At 38.5% G+C, this 17,788-nt stretch overlaps 2 protein-coding genes across 5 annotated transcripts in view; one reads left to right on the top strand and one right to left on the bottom strand.

Annotated features, from left to right (window-relative positions):
* The window catches only part of LOC102064235 (unconventional myosin-X), a 99,931-nt gene extending 93,004 nt beyond the window's left edge, over positions 1–6,927 (top strand). For both annotated transcript variants that reach the window (XM_074548613.1, XM_014265709.3), the window contains exon 41: positions 211–6,927. In XM_074548613.1, coding sequence (XP_074404714.1) covers positions 211–324 — 114 coding nt within the window. In that variant the 3' untranslated portion in view covers positions 325–6,927. The remainder of the gene's footprint in view (positions 1–210) is intronic.
* A 213-nt stretch (positions 6,928–7,140) lies between these two features.
* The window catches only part of LY75 (lymphocyte antigen 75), a 55,857-nt gene continuing 45,209 nt past the window's right edge, over positions 7,141–17,788 (bottom strand). For all 3 annotated transcript variants that reach the window (XM_014265770.3, XM_005485238.4, XM_074548614.1), the window contains exons 26-35: positions 17,000–17,168; positions 15,699–15,860; positions 14,675–14,797; positions 14,047–14,241; positions 13,460–13,680; positions 12,212–12,386; positions 11,542–11,709; positions 10,245–10,367; positions 9,625–9,792; positions 7,141–8,651 (exon numbers count right to left, since the gene is read on the bottom strand). In XM_014265770.3, coding sequence (XP_014121245.2) covers positions 8,473–8,651; positions 9,625–9,792; positions 10,245–10,367; positions 11,542–11,709; positions 12,212–12,386; positions 13,460–13,680; positions 14,047–14,241; positions 14,675–14,797; positions 15,699–15,860; positions 17,000–17,168 — 1,683 coding nt within the window. In that variant the 3' untranslated portion in view covers positions 7,141–8,472. The remainder of the gene's footprint in view (positions 8,652–9,624; positions 9,793–10,244; positions 10,368–11,541; positions 11,710–12,211; positions 12,387–13,459; positions 13,681–14,046; positions 14,242–14,674; positions 14,798–15,698; positions 15,861–16,999; positions 17,169–17,788) is intronic.

Below are 17,788 nucleotides of genomic sequence, written 5' to 3'. Positions count from 1 at the left end.
CTAAAAATATTTTAAAGTGTTGCTACATCAGAGTACAAACTTGTCAAGCCTTTCTCTTCTTACTGTCATGTTCACATTTAGTATTAACATGCAGAATTGATTGTGTCATGACTTTGGAAAGGGGGAATCTCTTTCAGCAAAATGTCCTATATGCCTCAGCGAACTGAGGTTTTCAGAGTGCTTATGCTGTGTGCTGTGTTCTCTCCCCAGGTGGGTGAGATAATAAAGATCATGAAAGCGTACATCAACATGATCGTGAAGAAACGCTGCAGTGTCAAATCAGCCACCAGCGTGGACAGTCATGCAAGCATCTGGACTAGGTGATACGGATGAACTGGCACTAGTTTAGTCATGGGTGTCTGCAACTTGCCAGCACAAGTGTAGCAAAGATGTTTTTTAAGAATTCAACTGACTACTGTATTTAAAACCTAAAGTGACATCTACAATACCATAGGATTTGCACCTCTGCCCAAAGACACTAAACAGTTACAACTGTTGTGAAATACTAATGGCCCAAAACTTGTTTTCCCCTTGCCTATTTGATGAACAATGTACCTTAAAGAAGCAAAGTCAGAAGCATCCTACTCCTCCGTGTCCTCTCTGCTGCTTTCACTATCACCTGTCATACTGGCAGAAAAATTGACAATGTTCATTTCTGCAGGACAGGAGACAGACTTAAGCTTCCTTAAGAATTTTGAATATGCAGACATCTGGGATCGTGTGATCACAGCATGGTCTGCTGAAAGAATATTTATTTATTTTGCAAACAAATCTAAAATATAAATCACTGTGGGTTTGTTTTGTTGGTTTTTTTTTTTTTCAGGATATACTAACAATCTGATCTGGTCTTAAAAAGCCTTTGTATAATTGAAGTCAAGTGGTCAAAAGAGATCAAACCCTACACGAGAGAGCATTAAACAAAAACAAAATCACCCAAGGTGGTTGTTTACCTTCCAATAAAAGTTCATAGGTACACGACTGTAAAAGTGGCACTTTCAGTTAAACTATTAAATACTCCAGTCTGGGAGAGAACCTCTGGGACTAGCAACACTGAAATAGGCCCTAAGGTCACACTTCAAGCAGTGCCTCTTGCATAAAAAATAATAACTGCTGTTCTCCTGTACAGCCCACGAGAGGAGATGGTTTTAGTAGCATTTCCAGAAGAGCTGCTCTTCACAAACTCCAGGTATTAGATGGAGGTTGGAGATTTGTGGTGAACAGCTTGCTTGCATTAAGATCCTTCTTTCTATAGGGGGGCTTTTAGGTCACTGGGCTCCCTGAACTTAGTTTTAAGTGAACTGTTTCCTACGGAGTAAATAGGTGCCTAGATAAATTGTTACAGACAAGATTTTTACTTCCTCTTTACTGCAGTAAGCAAAAGCCAAATCCTGCATCCATCCCAAATTTAACAAGAACTGCTCACATTACTGAATCCCCAGATTCCCATGCAGTCTCCTCTAGGTCCTTAGTCCTCGGCAGAACTTGAAAACAATTCTATTTTGCCAAAACAACTGCTTCTTGGAGGTTTTTATAGCTACCTGCAATTTGAAGAAGCAGAATGTTTTTCTTTTCTATGAATGGCATTCATCTTCAGTTTTTTGATTTCAGAAAGTTGATTTAATTGTTTAAAACAATATTCACTATCAGTTCCATCATAAATTAGTTGCATTAACTACCAAGAAACCTCGTGGTGAGCGATTTTCCATGACCCTTGTCTAGTCTTGGGATCCCAGAATGCAAAAGCCCATGAAACTGCAGCGCTGTATGTGATGTGGGCCTTCTTCCACATTTAAAATTGGCTGTCTCCATTTCTGTAGTAGCAGCAGCTAAGGCCTGTTAGCTATGGAACAGAAATTGCATAGTAAAGTAGGTGTCAGTATGCAACAGGTTCCATTCCAATTCATCATTAAATTGTGCCAATATTATTAATACTGTGTTGCAGAGCACTGGTTTTGAGGGTGACAGTACAAGAAGAAATACTGTACATAACCCCTGCTCCTCTCTCATTTCCACTACACTGCAGCATGTGCAAACACACCGGGCACTTGCTACACGATCAGTCAAAGAGGGTGGCCCCTGCTGTGCATCATCCCTTCTACTGGAGTTTTGCCTTAAATAGCATCACTGATGGAGCCCACAAACACCCCCTTGTTGTCACGAGGAGTTAAAAGATGACCAGGTCACAGATGGGAGAGAACAGGAATGCAGAGGCCACCTGAGAAGCAACACTTTGTGTACACTGCATACACTGGCTCGATCTCTAATGTATCAGACTAGGCTTGATTATCCATGTCCTAACTCTGCACTAGCTCTGTGTTCTGGCTCTTGGGTTGCTGCAGGCAGCTTGAACCCACTTGAAACATAACTCTCACTACTATTTGTTGTAATTTTGCTCATTTCTATTATAGAATTCCTTCTTCTGTCTTTTTTAATTTGTAACTGGCTTTACAAGATGAAAGTTTAATAAATTATTGGATTGCACAGGCTGTATTCACTTAGAGACATTGTGTGCCCATGTTGAGGGGTTTTCTCAGAGCTTAACACTTGGAACGTGCAAGTGAAAATCAGGCGTCATCAGCATGAGGATACAACAGCCCTTCCTCCCAGAAGCAAGTTTTGGAAATAGAAAATAGTTTGCTGCTAAAGTGGGGAAGGTTTGTTTGCAACTTCTGGTTTTCTCTGGGGCTGCCACACCCTTGCCCAGTGGGAGATGTCCCACTGGTTCTGAGACAGCCGAGCAAGGAATTAATTGTCTCCCAAGGCCCAGTCTGTGGCATCAGCTCCACACCTTCTCATCAGCACCTCCAAAGTCACTAACAACAGAAAATCACTTCTGGCTCAAATAAGCTGCCAGTTTGCACTTCCCACACAAGTGCATGGCTGCGTCACGGTACTCACCTAAGAGTTTGTGTTGCTGAAACTGGGACTGGTAGCAGCTGAGCTCTCAGCAACACAGACAGACCATCCCACTAGCAGACAAAAGTTTCCTCAGTCCATACACAGGTATGGAATCCAAGCAGTAATGCATAATCCCCATCATTAGGCTCCCCTTTATACCTTGGTCAGATGCTCCGAGAGCCTCAGGACTCTAGAGATCAATGCTATACAATATCACTTCCAACTGTTCAGATTCTTTGTTCTCCATCTTTATCCTCTAGCATAGATTTTTCATGTCTTTACTTGAGGCTGAAAATGCCTCTGCTTACTGCCAGCTAGCCAGTCTCCTTTCTGGGCAGCTGTTGAATTTCAGACTGCACTTGTTTCATTAACACATCTCTATAAAGACAACAAACATGCACTGCTGCAGTCCAATATGATTACAGCAATGCACACAGAGGCATTTATTGAGTGCTAGCCATGAATAACAACCCAAAGTGGTACCCAACTAAAAGCCTTCTCTGACTCCCTTTTTAAGTGTTTGATCACCCTTTCAGGTTGATATGCAGTCCCTCGGGGACCCCACCCAAGTATTTCTGTAATAGTTAATTCATGTTTGAATGCTCTGTTTATTTTATATGAACTAGTTTCTAGACAATTTATAATCAGCACATACATCATAAACACGAAATGGTTTATACAGAAAAACACTGCCTCAGGTAAGTTGTTTCACAAAGTCATGGGTCTAGTTATTATTGGCAGTAAACTTGAAACGTTTATTTGTACCTGGTTTTAAAACACACAGCCTCTCCCTATGTGGGCTGTGTATTCTATTATTACCCTGTGCATTTGCTTCAAAGTAACACGCTCCCCTTGGGCCTTCAGGCAAATCTCACACAAGAATTCCAGCCCCCTCTGTAAAATATGAACTCCTAAATTGGTAGGATGTAAATTTGCCAGGCTCTTGGCTAGTTTTTTGACCAGGGGTTCCGGTACAGCTGGGATACACAAATCCTGAGTGACTATCCCAGTGACAGCCCAAGAAGATGAACTCAGTTGGCTCTGTACTGGGTTAGACACAGGGCAGAGTTTTTGCAGGGCCACTAATGAGGCACACACATCATTAGGAGCAGCTTACCTGTCTTGTACCTTTCTCCAGTTGCAGTGTGAGTTTAAAGGCAAGGCAGCTGCCTGATGTGGGCTACAAAGGCACTGAATCTGCATTGAAGGCAATGAATCTGCAGGGAAGAGATACCCTGGCTGAAGAGGGTGTGGAGGGAGTTCCTTGGTGCTGGAAGAAGGGAGAAGTGGCTGTTGTCCACAGCTGTTGTCCACAGCAAACTCCCCGTTGTTGTGTCATAAATACTCAGGTCAGGATCAAGAAAGCTGCTCTCAGCTTTCTTGCTTGCAGAGGAGGGGGACAGACCCACCCTGCCAAGGTTGTGGTGTCCTTCTGCTGCAGATGTTCCAGCTGTCCACAGTGGCTGCTGCAGCCCTTTCCCTGCAGCCCACGGCAGTGCTCCTTCTGGCGCCTTAATGGTCAGTGCTGCAAAGCAGGTGTGAGAAAGGAGAGGTACAAGGAAGAATGGTGTCCAGAGGAGAAAACAAAAGATGGAATTTCAGAAACCCAGTCTTTCCCTCAAAGCAGCTCACGATGCAAGCTGTGGACAAATGTGGTTTCCCATTACCCACCTCCACTTATAATTCACACTGTCATTTAACACAAGACACTCTTCAAATACCCAGATTATGTTTATGAAAAAAAGACATTTCAATGAAAGTACAGTTGCTAATGGTGATGACATTCAATCATGCATATTTGAAATCCACCTCAGCCCACTACTTTGTAAGTTTAATTCGGATATGCATATAAGGCCTGTTACTTTAACAAAGTGAAAGCACCATGGTTTTATACAATTATCTGCTCTGAAAAGTCTCCTTAAAGGGAACATGACACATGGCATTTGAAAAGAGATCTGTATGAGTGTCCCAAGACACAGCATGCAGGAAAAGATCTCTGTTATCATTTGTTCTAGCACAAAAGCATAAGAGACCAGCATAATTCAGGAAGCACATTTTGAAATAATTATTTTTTATTGCTGGAATCCACTTTTTCAAGAGTCACCTTGGAGTAAATTACTCTATTTATGATGAAAAGTAGTAAAACAAAGAACTGATGTACCATTTGTAATTATAGTCCCTTCTGCATTGGTAAAGAGAAATCCTAAAGGACTTACAGTCTTTGTTGCAGTATTGTGTCATCATAATAAAAAAACCCTCATCTGGTATCCTCCCCTAGCCCCTCAAATCTGTAAAAAATCTTAGTTACTGACAGATATTATGATAGAGTGTGCAGGAATTTTCAGTGTGCAAATACCATTGCTGTGGTTTAGCCATAAAGAACACACCCAAGATGACAGCAGTGTTTTATAAGGGCATTTATACTATGCACCATTTGCAAGTTAATTTGCTATTAACAGAATATTCTCTCTAGTACTTTGCCAACTCTCATCGTAAAACTCAGAACTAAATGGGAAAGGTCCATTACAGTGGCAACTGAATTTATTCTCCAGTAAGGAATCTGTTTTTCCTAAGCTCAGTTCTTTAATATTCTTCATAGGTCTTGCTTTAAAACTGTGCAGTGTCCGTTCAATTTGGTCAATAAGAACTTTATGTACTTCTTGACAACAGAATGAATTTGACTAACTTTTAGAAACCTGGGTGTTATATATCCCACTGTGCTCCATACACACAGCAACAGCAGATGCATGAAGGGCCCAAACAGTAGTTCCAACTTGTAGCAACAAAAATTGTAATATTAGGTCTTCATTTTTTGCAGCAACACCAAAACCAAAGAATCACTAGGAGGCCATGAAATTTACTTACTCCTTTCAAAAATGTTTACATGTGTAACATATGTCCAAAGCAACAAGCAGATGGTGCATTTGGTTTAAGGGAAAAATGCTGAGAAGTACAACAAAAGCATCAAGCCCAGAGAGTGCTCATGCATAAAGACTGGTTGATTTTTATGTCCATTAAGTTACTGATGCAGAAACACTTTTAAAATAAAAATGCTGGCTGGTGTAAAGGCAGTTGTGGATTAACCTTTCCATGACCCAGAGTCTCCAAGGCCTGGGCAAAACTCAGGAAGAGGAACTGAAGTAGTACACTTTTTGCCTAAAGCTACCACAGCTGGCAGATATTCTGTGCTCTGGGATGAAGGAGTTTTAGGACTTCTCAACTCCATTGCTCTGGGACCTGGGAAAGCATTTCTCTGCTGCCATTTCCCTGTACATCATCTTCAGTTTTAAGATTAATGTTTGTGAAGCAGATGACCAAGTCATCTTGCACAATAGGATGTTTCTCCCAGCAAACTAAAAATAACACTGCCCTTTGACCAGCAGTCAGAGGTTTTGGGCATCTGGAATTCAGAGTTCAGACATCACTAAAAATGAATACATCTTATGCTTTAATTGCAAGTGTTACTTAGCTGGAAGTAGTTTAACTTTGCTTATATTTTAAGAGGCATTATGGAGGGAGCCTTTATACCCTGCCATAATCTGGGCCTTGAGGTGCTAATGAACTACACCCTGATTAGAACAAAAAGCCACAGAGGAATGTACCCTGTGGAAGCCTGAAGCAGCTTGATAAAAGCTAGGTATAACTAAGTTTTCAACTGCAAAAAGAACATTAAAGGCATTTTTTTTAAATACATCAAAGATGATGTATTACCTCTAAAAGTTTTCTTACTGTAATAACACACAGTCACTGGCTTTAATTCTGATCACAGCCCCTGCACTGTGCTTTTTTACCCAGTGATTAATGACCCATGCCTTAGCTCTGATAACTGCTTCTATGGAAATAAAACCAGTGTAAGCAGTTCAGTGTTTTATTTAACTTTATTCTTTCAATAACAATACTGCCAAATAATCTTCCTGTGTATTTCAAATGAAGTAGGTTATTCACCTGCACTAAGGCCATAGTGCTTATGCACAAAGGAATTACCAGTGATTAGACAACTTGGGTGTGATGAAACAAACATGAGAAATAGGGCCTGAAAAAATTATTTACATCATTTATAAGAATAAAATATACAATTTTAATAAAAAGTATATATCCTTTTGTGTTGAATCAGGATCTTACTAATTTCCACTTTCCATTTCAGACTCACACCTAAAAATGTTCAGAGTATAAACATCTATAAAACTATTAAATCTCAAAACATGGGAACTTGGAAATTATTTTTCCCATTTATTACTGTAGTTAGAAAAAGACAATAACCAATATTTATTTAGTCCATTAAGTTAGAAGTCATTTGGCAAAGCACTTAGGCATAAAAGCTAAACCAGAAGACATCAGGAACCAGACTTTGCAACATTTCAAGCACTTCTCATACCAGGGTAAGTTAAAGAATGAGAGTCATTTTCCTCATAACGACATTTTCTACAATGCAGTTTCATTTTTACCTCAGGAAAAGCAAATGTTCACAATTGTGCCCAAAAGTACCAAAACAAACAACAAAAGTGCTTACTTTGATCAGCAAACTACCACAATGGCTCCCTTGCTGTGCCCCTTCAGGCTGCTCTTTTAACAAGCTCAAAGTGTATCTACAAGGAGTTCTCTACTTCTCAACACAAATGATAAACACTTCCTTATCAAAATAGTGCAAACAGGAACAAAGAAAAGTGCCATCAACATAAGTAAACTGCAGGAAAAGAAGGCAGTTGAACACTGTGACCTTGCTCTGCTGCTTCAGAGAAATCAGTAGTACTCTTCTCAGCACACCAGGCCAATGTATTCCTATTTACCACCTCATGCCACCACTACATGCAGAATGGATTTGGTCTTTGGCATATCCTCCTTCATAAAAGTAAATGCACCTGTTCTTTGTACTGTGCATTCAAAAAAGTCAAAAGACTTTTTCAAAACAATAATTGATCAAATCATTGAGTAATTAATATATACAACTCTGTCTTCCCTTTTTCCCTTTATAGCGTTCTTTGGAGTGCATAGGAAAGTCTACAGCGACACATCACATACAAAAATCAAGTTTCAGTTTCATGAAAAATACTCAAGTATTTTTAGCATTTATGTACATAAGTTTGTTTACCATATATTCTCAGTCTTTCCTTAGACATAGCTTTTATCTTCTTTCTTGGACAGATGACATATTTCACCTATAAAGTTATAGATTGGTAACTATAAAATTAGGCATTTAATTCTAGTATAAATAAGAGTATTGGGAGAAGTTAATTTTAAGTGTATTCATTCAAGTGATGTTGCATGAAGTACCGTTGGCATTAATTTGTTCCATCAAAAATTCCAGTAAAGAGAGAAAATACTATAAATTAAAAAAATACAACCGAACTCTAAACACCTTGCATCTTAAAAAGCTGAGGCCAAATATAAAGAATTACCATTAAATTGGATAAAAATTGCACTTGTATATAAACAAACTAATTTTAGCCCCCATTAATAACCTTGTTGCTTTTCAAAAAAGAAGTAATAAAACATCAAGTAGCTCATTTCTTATGGCTTCACACGGTGAAGTTCAGGCTTAAATTGAACAGAAGAAAGCTTTTCAACAGCTATCTTTCAGCTATCTGTGAACATATCATCAGTTTCATCATCATTCATCCCTCTTTGGTAGCGCACGGAGGAGAAGGCACTCCAGTGAAGACGTTTCTTTTTGTAGAGGTAAAATACCAGTCCAACTATTAAAACCAAGATAATTAGCAGGGCAAATGCTACAGCCACACCAGTATGATTGGAACCTGAAATAGAACAAAAGAGGAATGCTTTTTATTTAAGAGTTCTGGCAAGAATACTTTGTCAAAGAGTTGATGCTTAGGTAGCTACACATTAATACTGCACAGTTAGCTCAAGTCAAGGCAAACTGCTTCCTATCAGTAGTCTTCACTTCATCACATGGGAAGTTAGATGCTGACTCATGCAGGAATGCATCAGCTTATTTTTGATCATTCTGTTGTTAATTTACTAATATTTAGGTTGGAAGGGACCTCTGAAGTTCAAAAAAACCTACTTGCAAAGGCTGCACACGTTTAGAGGTTTGTATACTTCATAAATCTAATGATATCCTAGGCTCTTGGAAGGGAAGGTAATTATACTCCCCTCAGACTGAAGAGATCTTGTTGAGGTCTTCCTTATTGGCACAAAGTTTAATCTAATCCTGCATTTCCTGCATTAAGTAAAAATGTATACAAAACCAGAAAGATTCCACTGCTTCTTCAGGAACTTGCTTGCTTACTGCTCAGTTAACTGCTTGCTTTCCTGAACAAAGCCAAGAATGAGGGAATAAAGGCCTGAGTCTTTTTCTGGAGCTACAGGGTGACATTCCCAGAAGCCTCCCCAAGACTGAAACCACAATGTGCAGTACTTGCTTACAAGCAGAACTCTCTTATCCCACCTACACAAACTCACCCACAACAGATACCCTGTGGTAAGAAGCAATGGCAACAACTACGCTTTCTGGACATTTCAGTTCTGTTCCTTACCCACTGAGTGGATAATGAGAGCCAGAAGAAGTAAATTCCTAGACAATTTGCCTCTGAATGCAGTTTTATGGCTAAACAACAACAGAAGACTCTTGCTTAGGCAGAAGTACTTGATGGGCTCTTTTGTGAATTGCACTTCCAGTACTTCAACACAGACTTTATCCAATAAACCAGAAATTCCCGAAAACAGTCGCAACAAAATCAATTCTCTGCTAAAAAAACACTTTCATACCTAAAGGAGCTTTACAAACCACTCTGCTTCGACTACGTGCACAGTCAACTTTGGACCACATGCCAGTTGTGGACAGGATAACACTGCATTTTTTATTGGCTTCTGTAGTTTTATTCTCCCAGTTGACATATTTAACTGATGAGCCATCCAGCCAGTTCAGGGACTTCCCTGTTGAAAAAAACATTACTTAGTCTAGATGACCAAAACATCCTGTAATGCTACACAATGTCATTCATAACCTATTGATCTCTTTATATTGCTAAAAAGAAAAGGGCTGACTAGCCATCCCACATATTAAAAGCAGTAAATATGAACACAACTTTTAGCCACCCCTCTTCTCTAGACCTTTAGCAATTGATGCTCTTGCATCAAATAGTAGGCAGAAATAACAGACGTGGGAAAAATTAATTTCAGGGACTCCTGATTACCCTAACTGCAACAGGAAGAGATTTAACTACAGTGAAGTCCAAAGTTCTTTAAAATGTTAAATGACAGATTCCAACGTCAAGTAGAAGTTACTGTAGGCTACCAACGCTGCAGAACTGTTCTTATTTGAGGATTTATGCATTTATATTTACAATATGAAACACTCATGCTCATTCATTGTTGCTACTTCTTACCCTTAAAGTTCTGATCCAGGCCAAGCCATACATTCTTGGTGATGAGATCGTGTTCCTTTATGTGTGTGCTCACAAATGCATTTTCCTCAGCATCCACTATAGTCAGAAGGGTTGCTGAAGGATCTAAGGGGCAGAGGAAATCAGTCAGAATTGCAACTTACACAATTTTTCATGATGCTGGTACACTGAATTTATTTGGGAACAATTACTATGGGAAAGGGCTTGTAAAATTAGCTTAGAATAACCTTCTGAATAAAGACATGAACCTCCCATCCCCTAAAATACAGCATGTTTTACAAGATGGCTTCAGATGGCTTGTTATTCTACCAGGTTATAGAGAATAAAATGGGAGTAAACTTACTGCAGCTGCAGACTACATACATGGAAGATATCAAGAGATATGCCTGATTACTAGTCTTGCCCAAGTAATAGGCTTTCAAAAATACAATTGAACAAAACCTCAGCATTTTGGTGAGTGTAATTTCTAAATCAATCCTCCCACCGTGCCTCAGGTTTTTATGTACAGTAATTAAGGAATAAGAGGGAGGAAAGGGCATGCTCAGAGTGTACCCATCTTCTACAAGTATATAGAAATATAAGCCAGGTGCTTTCTCTTTCAACTACCAGAACAAATTTGACTCAACAGAAAACTGCATCCAAGACTGGGGTTTTTAGATTCTAAATAGTGAGTCCAACGTCACACCATAAGATGATTCCATAAAAGAAATTACATCTGTCACTAACTTCTATGTTAGGATTATTAAACCTTCTGTCCATGAAACTGATTAACATTGTCTCTGCAATACAATTCTCCACGTAGCTCAGCAAAGAAGACAGACAATTCTTTAATGTGACACAACATTAAGTTTGTTATATGCTTTAATATCTATAACATACATACCCTTTGAACCATTTGATAGGTTAGCAAGCTCCCTATCAGCAAGCAGCTATGGCAAGGATATAATAAGAAAGCCCTGCCAACAGCACTAACTTTGCATGCAGATAAAACATCTTCCCTCAAACCACAAACATTAAACCTCTGAATCTTCTTCAGCTGGCTACCTGCATTTTATCTACTCATACCTGTGTGCCAAATGATCTGTAGCATGTTGCAGTATTTTATTAAGAATTTTCCTCTTGCTATAAAGCTGTCTATTGCCTTTCCAAAACTCAAGGAGCATTAAAATGGCAAAGCTGAAGTATAACCAGTGTAAGATTTTAGGTTGTTGGGTTTTATTTCTTCTCAAATAGTGGACTTCTATTACAAGTTGTAATGTGATAAAGAGTCTAAACCTACTCAGCTTCTTGCAGATTCTCTTAGCCTCTTCCACGTTATACACAGAAAAATTGTAGAATGCCATGTCAAAAGCGTAACAGTGATCCCTGTACTGTTCCCACTGCAGGGAGCCACTGCTCTGTGGGCATCCAGAGGCTCTGCTTGCTTGCTTTGGCTCTAGTTTTCTCTCTGCAAAGACAAAGAAATGGATGTTATTTCTGCTGCAGTTTGTGCCCAGTCTCTGGAATAACACAACGGTAAGTAATAACAAGGGCTACTACTCCTACCAACAACCACTATTCAATTAGTTTACATTCCTTCTTCTTGAGTCATGGATGAATTTACTTAAAAATGAGCACAAGACAAATCCCAAATGGTTAGGAACAACTTTTATTGCTTTCTTGTGGGTTTTGACATTTATGGTGTATATTTGATAAGTATTTTGATTTAGAAAAGATACATATATTTGATCTTCCTATCTCAAGCGCCCAAGAAGTAACCAGATTTAATTTAAGTTTTCACCACTGGATTGATAAGAATTTATCTCCCTGAAGTATTAAAAAGTGTTTTATCATTCCTGATAGAAAACTCTTCTTAAAAAAGGAATCATGTGCAGTATTTCAACGTTGATTTCTACTTCTAAATACAACATGTAAACACAACTACACAAAACCTTAAAAATAACACTTACTGTTTGGAGGGCTGTAGCAAATGGCACCTTCAGCAACATTAGTACATTTTGTACGGTTCCAAAATCCTTTAGTATCCAAAAGAACACAGTTCTCAGTAGTATTTGAGTTTTCTAATTCCCAGGGGTAGTAGTCAAAGTCACTTCCGTCTGACCATTCAAAATTAGCTTTACTTCCCTAATAAAGACAAAAACCAAATTTTTTAAACCACATATGACTGTGCTTTAAATCTCATCCATTGTGAATTAAGTCATGTAGCAATATTTGTCCCTTGTAGAGTGACAAATTAAACAGCAGGTGGTCTCATCTAAATTCACAGTAAATAAATGTACAACATAGTTTGCATTTTCTTAACATAGAAATTTTCATTATTTGTGGGAACTGAGAAAGTACAGCATGTTCACAAGTTTAAACCTGCAATGTGCCTGTTTTGTCCTATGGGGAACATTTTACTTGGTTCTACCCTGCTGTTCCATTTAAGCAATCTGCCTTCCCTGCTATGAACACTAGTGGATATGTGGCAAAATGCTAAATTGTTGAGATGGCTGCAGTGAGTAGAACTGGGCAGCTCAGGGATGGCTTGCAGTGCTACCTCCTATTTCAGATACCCTCCTGGAAACCCATGACAATGAGGAATCAGTTGGGAGGGACCCATTCCCAGGTATGCATAGAAATGACACACCTCTGCAGGGGACTATTCCTGCCAACTAACTACCACTACCAGGTCTGGCAGTTAGTGAGGGGAGCAGGGTGAGGCCCACAGGCTTTTGGCTCCACAGTATAGCAGACAGAGGAGGAAGCAGATCTGCAGCTGCCTCCTGCTATTGTGTTTTCTGGGAGGATGGACACTTAACTTACTGAGAGCCTGAACTGCTCTAGAGAGCCAGTCCTGACCTCAACTAAGCAGGTTCCACACAGCCTTGTCTGTCTCTATTTGTTAATGAAATCTGATTCTACAGAGGGCCATAAAGTCTGAAGCCTCTAGAGACAGCACTGCAAATCATGCTTGCTTGTGCTGCAAGGAACGATGAGGGAACACTCTATTTTAAACTGTCAGGTATTAGGAAGAAATATCTTAGTATGCCTACATTCACCAAAGTTTAATATTAACACATTACACAGGGTTGAAAATATACTACATGGAAAAGAGATTCTAAGGAACTGGAAAAAACCATCAGACAATATTTCATATCTTGTCCAAAACATTATTTACAGATCTGTTACTGACATCCCCAACAATATATACTTACATCATGAATTGACAACCCAAGCCACAGAGGATAACCATCCTGTTTGACAATATCTTCTAGAAATAACTGTTCTGATTCACTGTGTACACTTGCTAAATCACTGTTATTTTGTTGGCACAATCTCAATGCCTCATACCACGTTAATTTTTTCTGAAGGATCCTGTATGTTCTGTTTCCATGTGGAATAGTCTCGGGCAATGGAGGTTTGTGCTGTTGGGGTCCTATTTCAAAGAATAAGAAGATAAGTTGAGTGCATTTCTTTCATGTTACTAGGAAAAATACAGAAAGCATTAAAATCCATCTATCTCAGTGTAACTCAAGCATTAAAGTGCTCACTACAAGCCACTTCTATCAAGGTAAGTTTACTTTTGCTACTTGGAGCACTGAGTTCAGCAGTTACTGGATGAGCACAGCAAACACATTTCTCCTGATCAGAGTATTACAGCAGTGATGCAGACTGACCAGACGACCCCAGATGCTCATGACAGCTGTGCCATGTGTTTCACTAGGAGCAAAACCAAAGCCTTATTCAGCAGGAACTATGATTTAAATTATGACCCCTCACCCAACACTCCAATACTACTCACCCCTTTCGATTTTACAGGCAAGAATACTGTACATGTTGTAGTGATTAGCGTGCCAACTTTGAGAATAATTATAAATATCCCAAAACCCATCAAGATTTACACCAGCAAAAAAACTGTTCTTCTTTATGATAGGTCTTCCCAGCCTCCAGTTATTGTAAGTCAGATGAGTTTCATCATACCACTTGAGAACTTTATCTGTGGAAAATATTTCATATTTATTAAACCAATGGCATTATGTATACAAACACCATTTAACTTTGAATATATGAATGATATTAAGAGATGTTCATTTTGGAAAAAATGCTGGGATACTGCAAATTATTCTAAATCAGTTTCATATCCAATGCTAAATATGTTAGCATTACTCATCCTGGCCACTTTACATCCTGCTTTCTAGGGAAATCAAATCTAAACTAAACAGAACATATTGGATCTAATTATCACTCAAATAGAGAGCATGTCAGGTTATTTTGTTCTAGAAGATAAGTACAAATATAAATCATCATTACAGGTTTGCATTCACTTTGACTTTAGTTATAAACTGAAACATGCAAAGAATGTGCACTTAATGCTGCAAATTTTGTCTCTGATCCAGTTAATAAGAAAAAAACAAACCCTTAAATCTTACCTCTGTCATCATAAATCACTCCCAGCCAGACCCACAGAGCCAGACCGCTGAATGAATGAAGCTGCTCAATAACAAAGTTATTCTCCTCTTCATCTCGAACACTCAGAACAAATGCTTCGGGGTCTGTTGAAACATTTTTTACATTACTTTCTTACAAATCCACCTTTAAGTTAAAAAGAAACTTTTTTTTCTATTAATTTTAACCATTATTGCAGACAAGTTAACCTCTGTAAAGGCCAGATCTTTACAACATAACTAATTGAACAGTGCAAAACCAATTTTCAAATGTATTATCAATGGTTCTATCCCTGGTTTTGTGGATAAGTGAAAGATTTCAGCTCCAGAGATGAAGTGACAGTAGGACCCACAAACAAGTTTTATGTAGTAAAAGTTCTCTGCACAGAACATAAAAATACCAGTGAACTTTCATGCTTGAACTGCTCTATCAGAGAAACAGTATTAAGAAAAAGACTGAATTGTAATCAATTAAAAAAAATTAAAATAATTTTTGGAAAGATGAATGTCTGAAGGTTTAATACAAGAGGAAAGCTGTTCCTAAGGTTATACTTTATTCAGGATGGACAGAAAACGTCCATGGGCTTTTCACTCTACTTTGTTCACTTAAGTGTTCCACTCAGCAAAGCTGGAGGCAGCAGGAAAACACGAAGTAAATGCAACTGTAAAGCCAGAATGTTGCCAAGGGTATAACAATTACCCAAACTATTTAAAACTGGCACATTATCATAAAATCCCAAACAGACACAAAACCTTGCCATTTTTCAGATTTCAGAGCTCAGTAGCTCCAAGCTGCCTCTTTCCTCAACTCTCCTATCCATGCTCTGGCACTTTCCATCAGGGTAGTGCAAAGGCAAACAGCACCAGGCAGTGCTACATTGCTGCATTACTACCACAGCCTTTCCCCACATTCACTCTGCTCTCTGTAAGACAGTGACTCAGATCCAACACTCATCTCCTCCAAGCTGATCCAAGTCCATAAACACCTGCAGTATGACAAAGTACTTACTCATGTTCCTGCATAAATGATGAGCTTCGTGAGGCCTCAGTTCTCTCCATCTATTTTTTGTTATCATAAAAGTGTAACAATTGTTTCTAAATGATATCCAGGGTGTATTTTTAATCTTATGTGGGCATTTCACTTGTGTAACTTGTTCTTTTTCAGACTTCTCTAAAAAAAGACAAGACAACATCAGGACATGAATTACTAATAGCACCACCTGGCCTGGCATCCCACAAAGCACTTTCAGGTACCACTTAAAAACATGTAAGACAAATTAAGTTGTCATCCTTTCAATGTGTTATTTTCAGTTTCCTCATGATAGTGATTTTTTTAAAGTAACAAACCAGCAGTAAGCTCTACTAAAGAGTTCAGACACTTGCAAGTTTTCACAGTTATTTTAAATACATTTAAAAATAAATCCTTACATAAAAGTGCTAAGTGTAGGCCAATAACGAAAAGCTCTTACTGCCTCTAGTGCAGGGCAGACCACTGTAACAAATAAACTACTTCACAGCTAGCAACACCTCTTAGTTCTAAGGCTTTATCTAATATTTGAGGAGTGAGAGTATGACATCATTAACTGCAGTTCCCTGGCCTGTAAGCACAAAATAATTAATGATGTCATAACACCACACTTTACAGTGACTCAGGATGTACAGTGGCCTGTGTCCCCTCACAGAATAAAACCAAAACAAATCATTACGGTCTCATAGAGAAAAAGTTTGTGATGATCTCTCAGAAAAAATCTTTTTCTGAAGGATACACAACTAGCACAGCTCTTTCCTGGAAATAAAAAAAACATATCCTATTGCATTCCTGTCTTTTTATAATTAGTGGGTATTTAGAAAGGTTTTGTGAACTTCAGATGATGATTTTCAATTCAGTGTCAACCTTCTACCCTTCTCCATATAGCCATGTACCTTCTCCCTGTAGATTTCCATGTCTGAATAGATTTCAGGAGGTTCCAATATTAAGATGTAAACAGTACAGAGATATTTTAATCTTCTCCCACAGGCAAGTGGGAGAGATTAGTATGCAACGATCTTAGAGAAGCAGAGCAAAGACAGGATCAGTTGGCAATAAGGGTACTAACCCAATGCATCCATGCTGAATTTATTTCTAAGGTACAATTAGATTAAGACCAACAGGTGCATGTCCCCTGTCTTTGAAGGGCATAGAAATCAGACTGTTGGAGAAAATGTAAGTTTTAAAATGTTGTAATTTTGAAGTTACAAGCTGAAATAATTGAATTTATTTCATAATAAAATAAAAGTCAACTTTTATAAAAATGATGGTTGCATACATACTTTCTGATGCATAGCAAATAGCTCCTCGATTTTCAGAGGAACAGTCAGAAGTTTTCCAGAAGCCATCAGTATCCAAAAACACACATTCTTCATTTGTGTATTCATCATCTTCAGACCAGCGACTAAAACTCACATGTTTCCCATCCAGCCAGCCATAATGTTTTCCACCCTAGCATTATTTAAGCAAAAGGGATGAGCTTACACAGAAAAAAAAAAAAAAAGGTGCAGATAATACATTTATATTGGCTAGACATTTTCAGTGTCTCTGATGAGAACTGTAAGTATTCCACTGCCCTCATGAGCTGATTTCCTGCTCACAATATAACAAGCTTTGTTATTTTAAGTTCTGCAGTTGCAAAAATACAAATTAGCTGAATGGTAAATTATCCAAAGGTAATGTCTCATTACTGTTCATAGGAAGAAAGCAATGGGATGTCCAAACTGCATCATTTGCACCTGCAAAGCAATGGTGGATATCATCTCCTAGTCCTGGAAAACTGCTAATAACTGAGAAGAAAGTCCAGTCTCAGTTACTCTATATTGAGTTGAAAGAAATTATTAAATACTTAATTGATTTAATACATCAGACTTGTTCCTGCCCTGGAGGATGCAGGAAAAAAACAACCCACATAAAAAGCAGCATGCTATCTTTAAAAAATCTTACATTTGAAAGTCTTTGGGAAATCCCCCTACTGTTGTGTAATTTGTCTTATATCTTTCTTTTGTGTCTGATTTCAGCACTGGAGTAACAAGTTCTGTTGACCAGTTGCATTATAATATCCTTTCATG

The sequence above is a fragment of the Zonotrichia albicollis genome, chromosome 10, assembly GCF_047830755.1.
Source record: "Zonotrichia albicollis isolate bZonAlb1 chromosome 10, bZonAlb1.hap1, whole genome shotgun sequence".
Classification (NCBI taxonomy): domain Eukaryota; kingdom Metazoa; phylum Chordata; class Aves; order Passeriformes; family Passerellidae; genus Zonotrichia; species Zonotrichia albicollis.
Note: the sequence above shows the minus strand (reverse complement) of the source record. Positions and strands in the feature narration are given on the sequence as shown.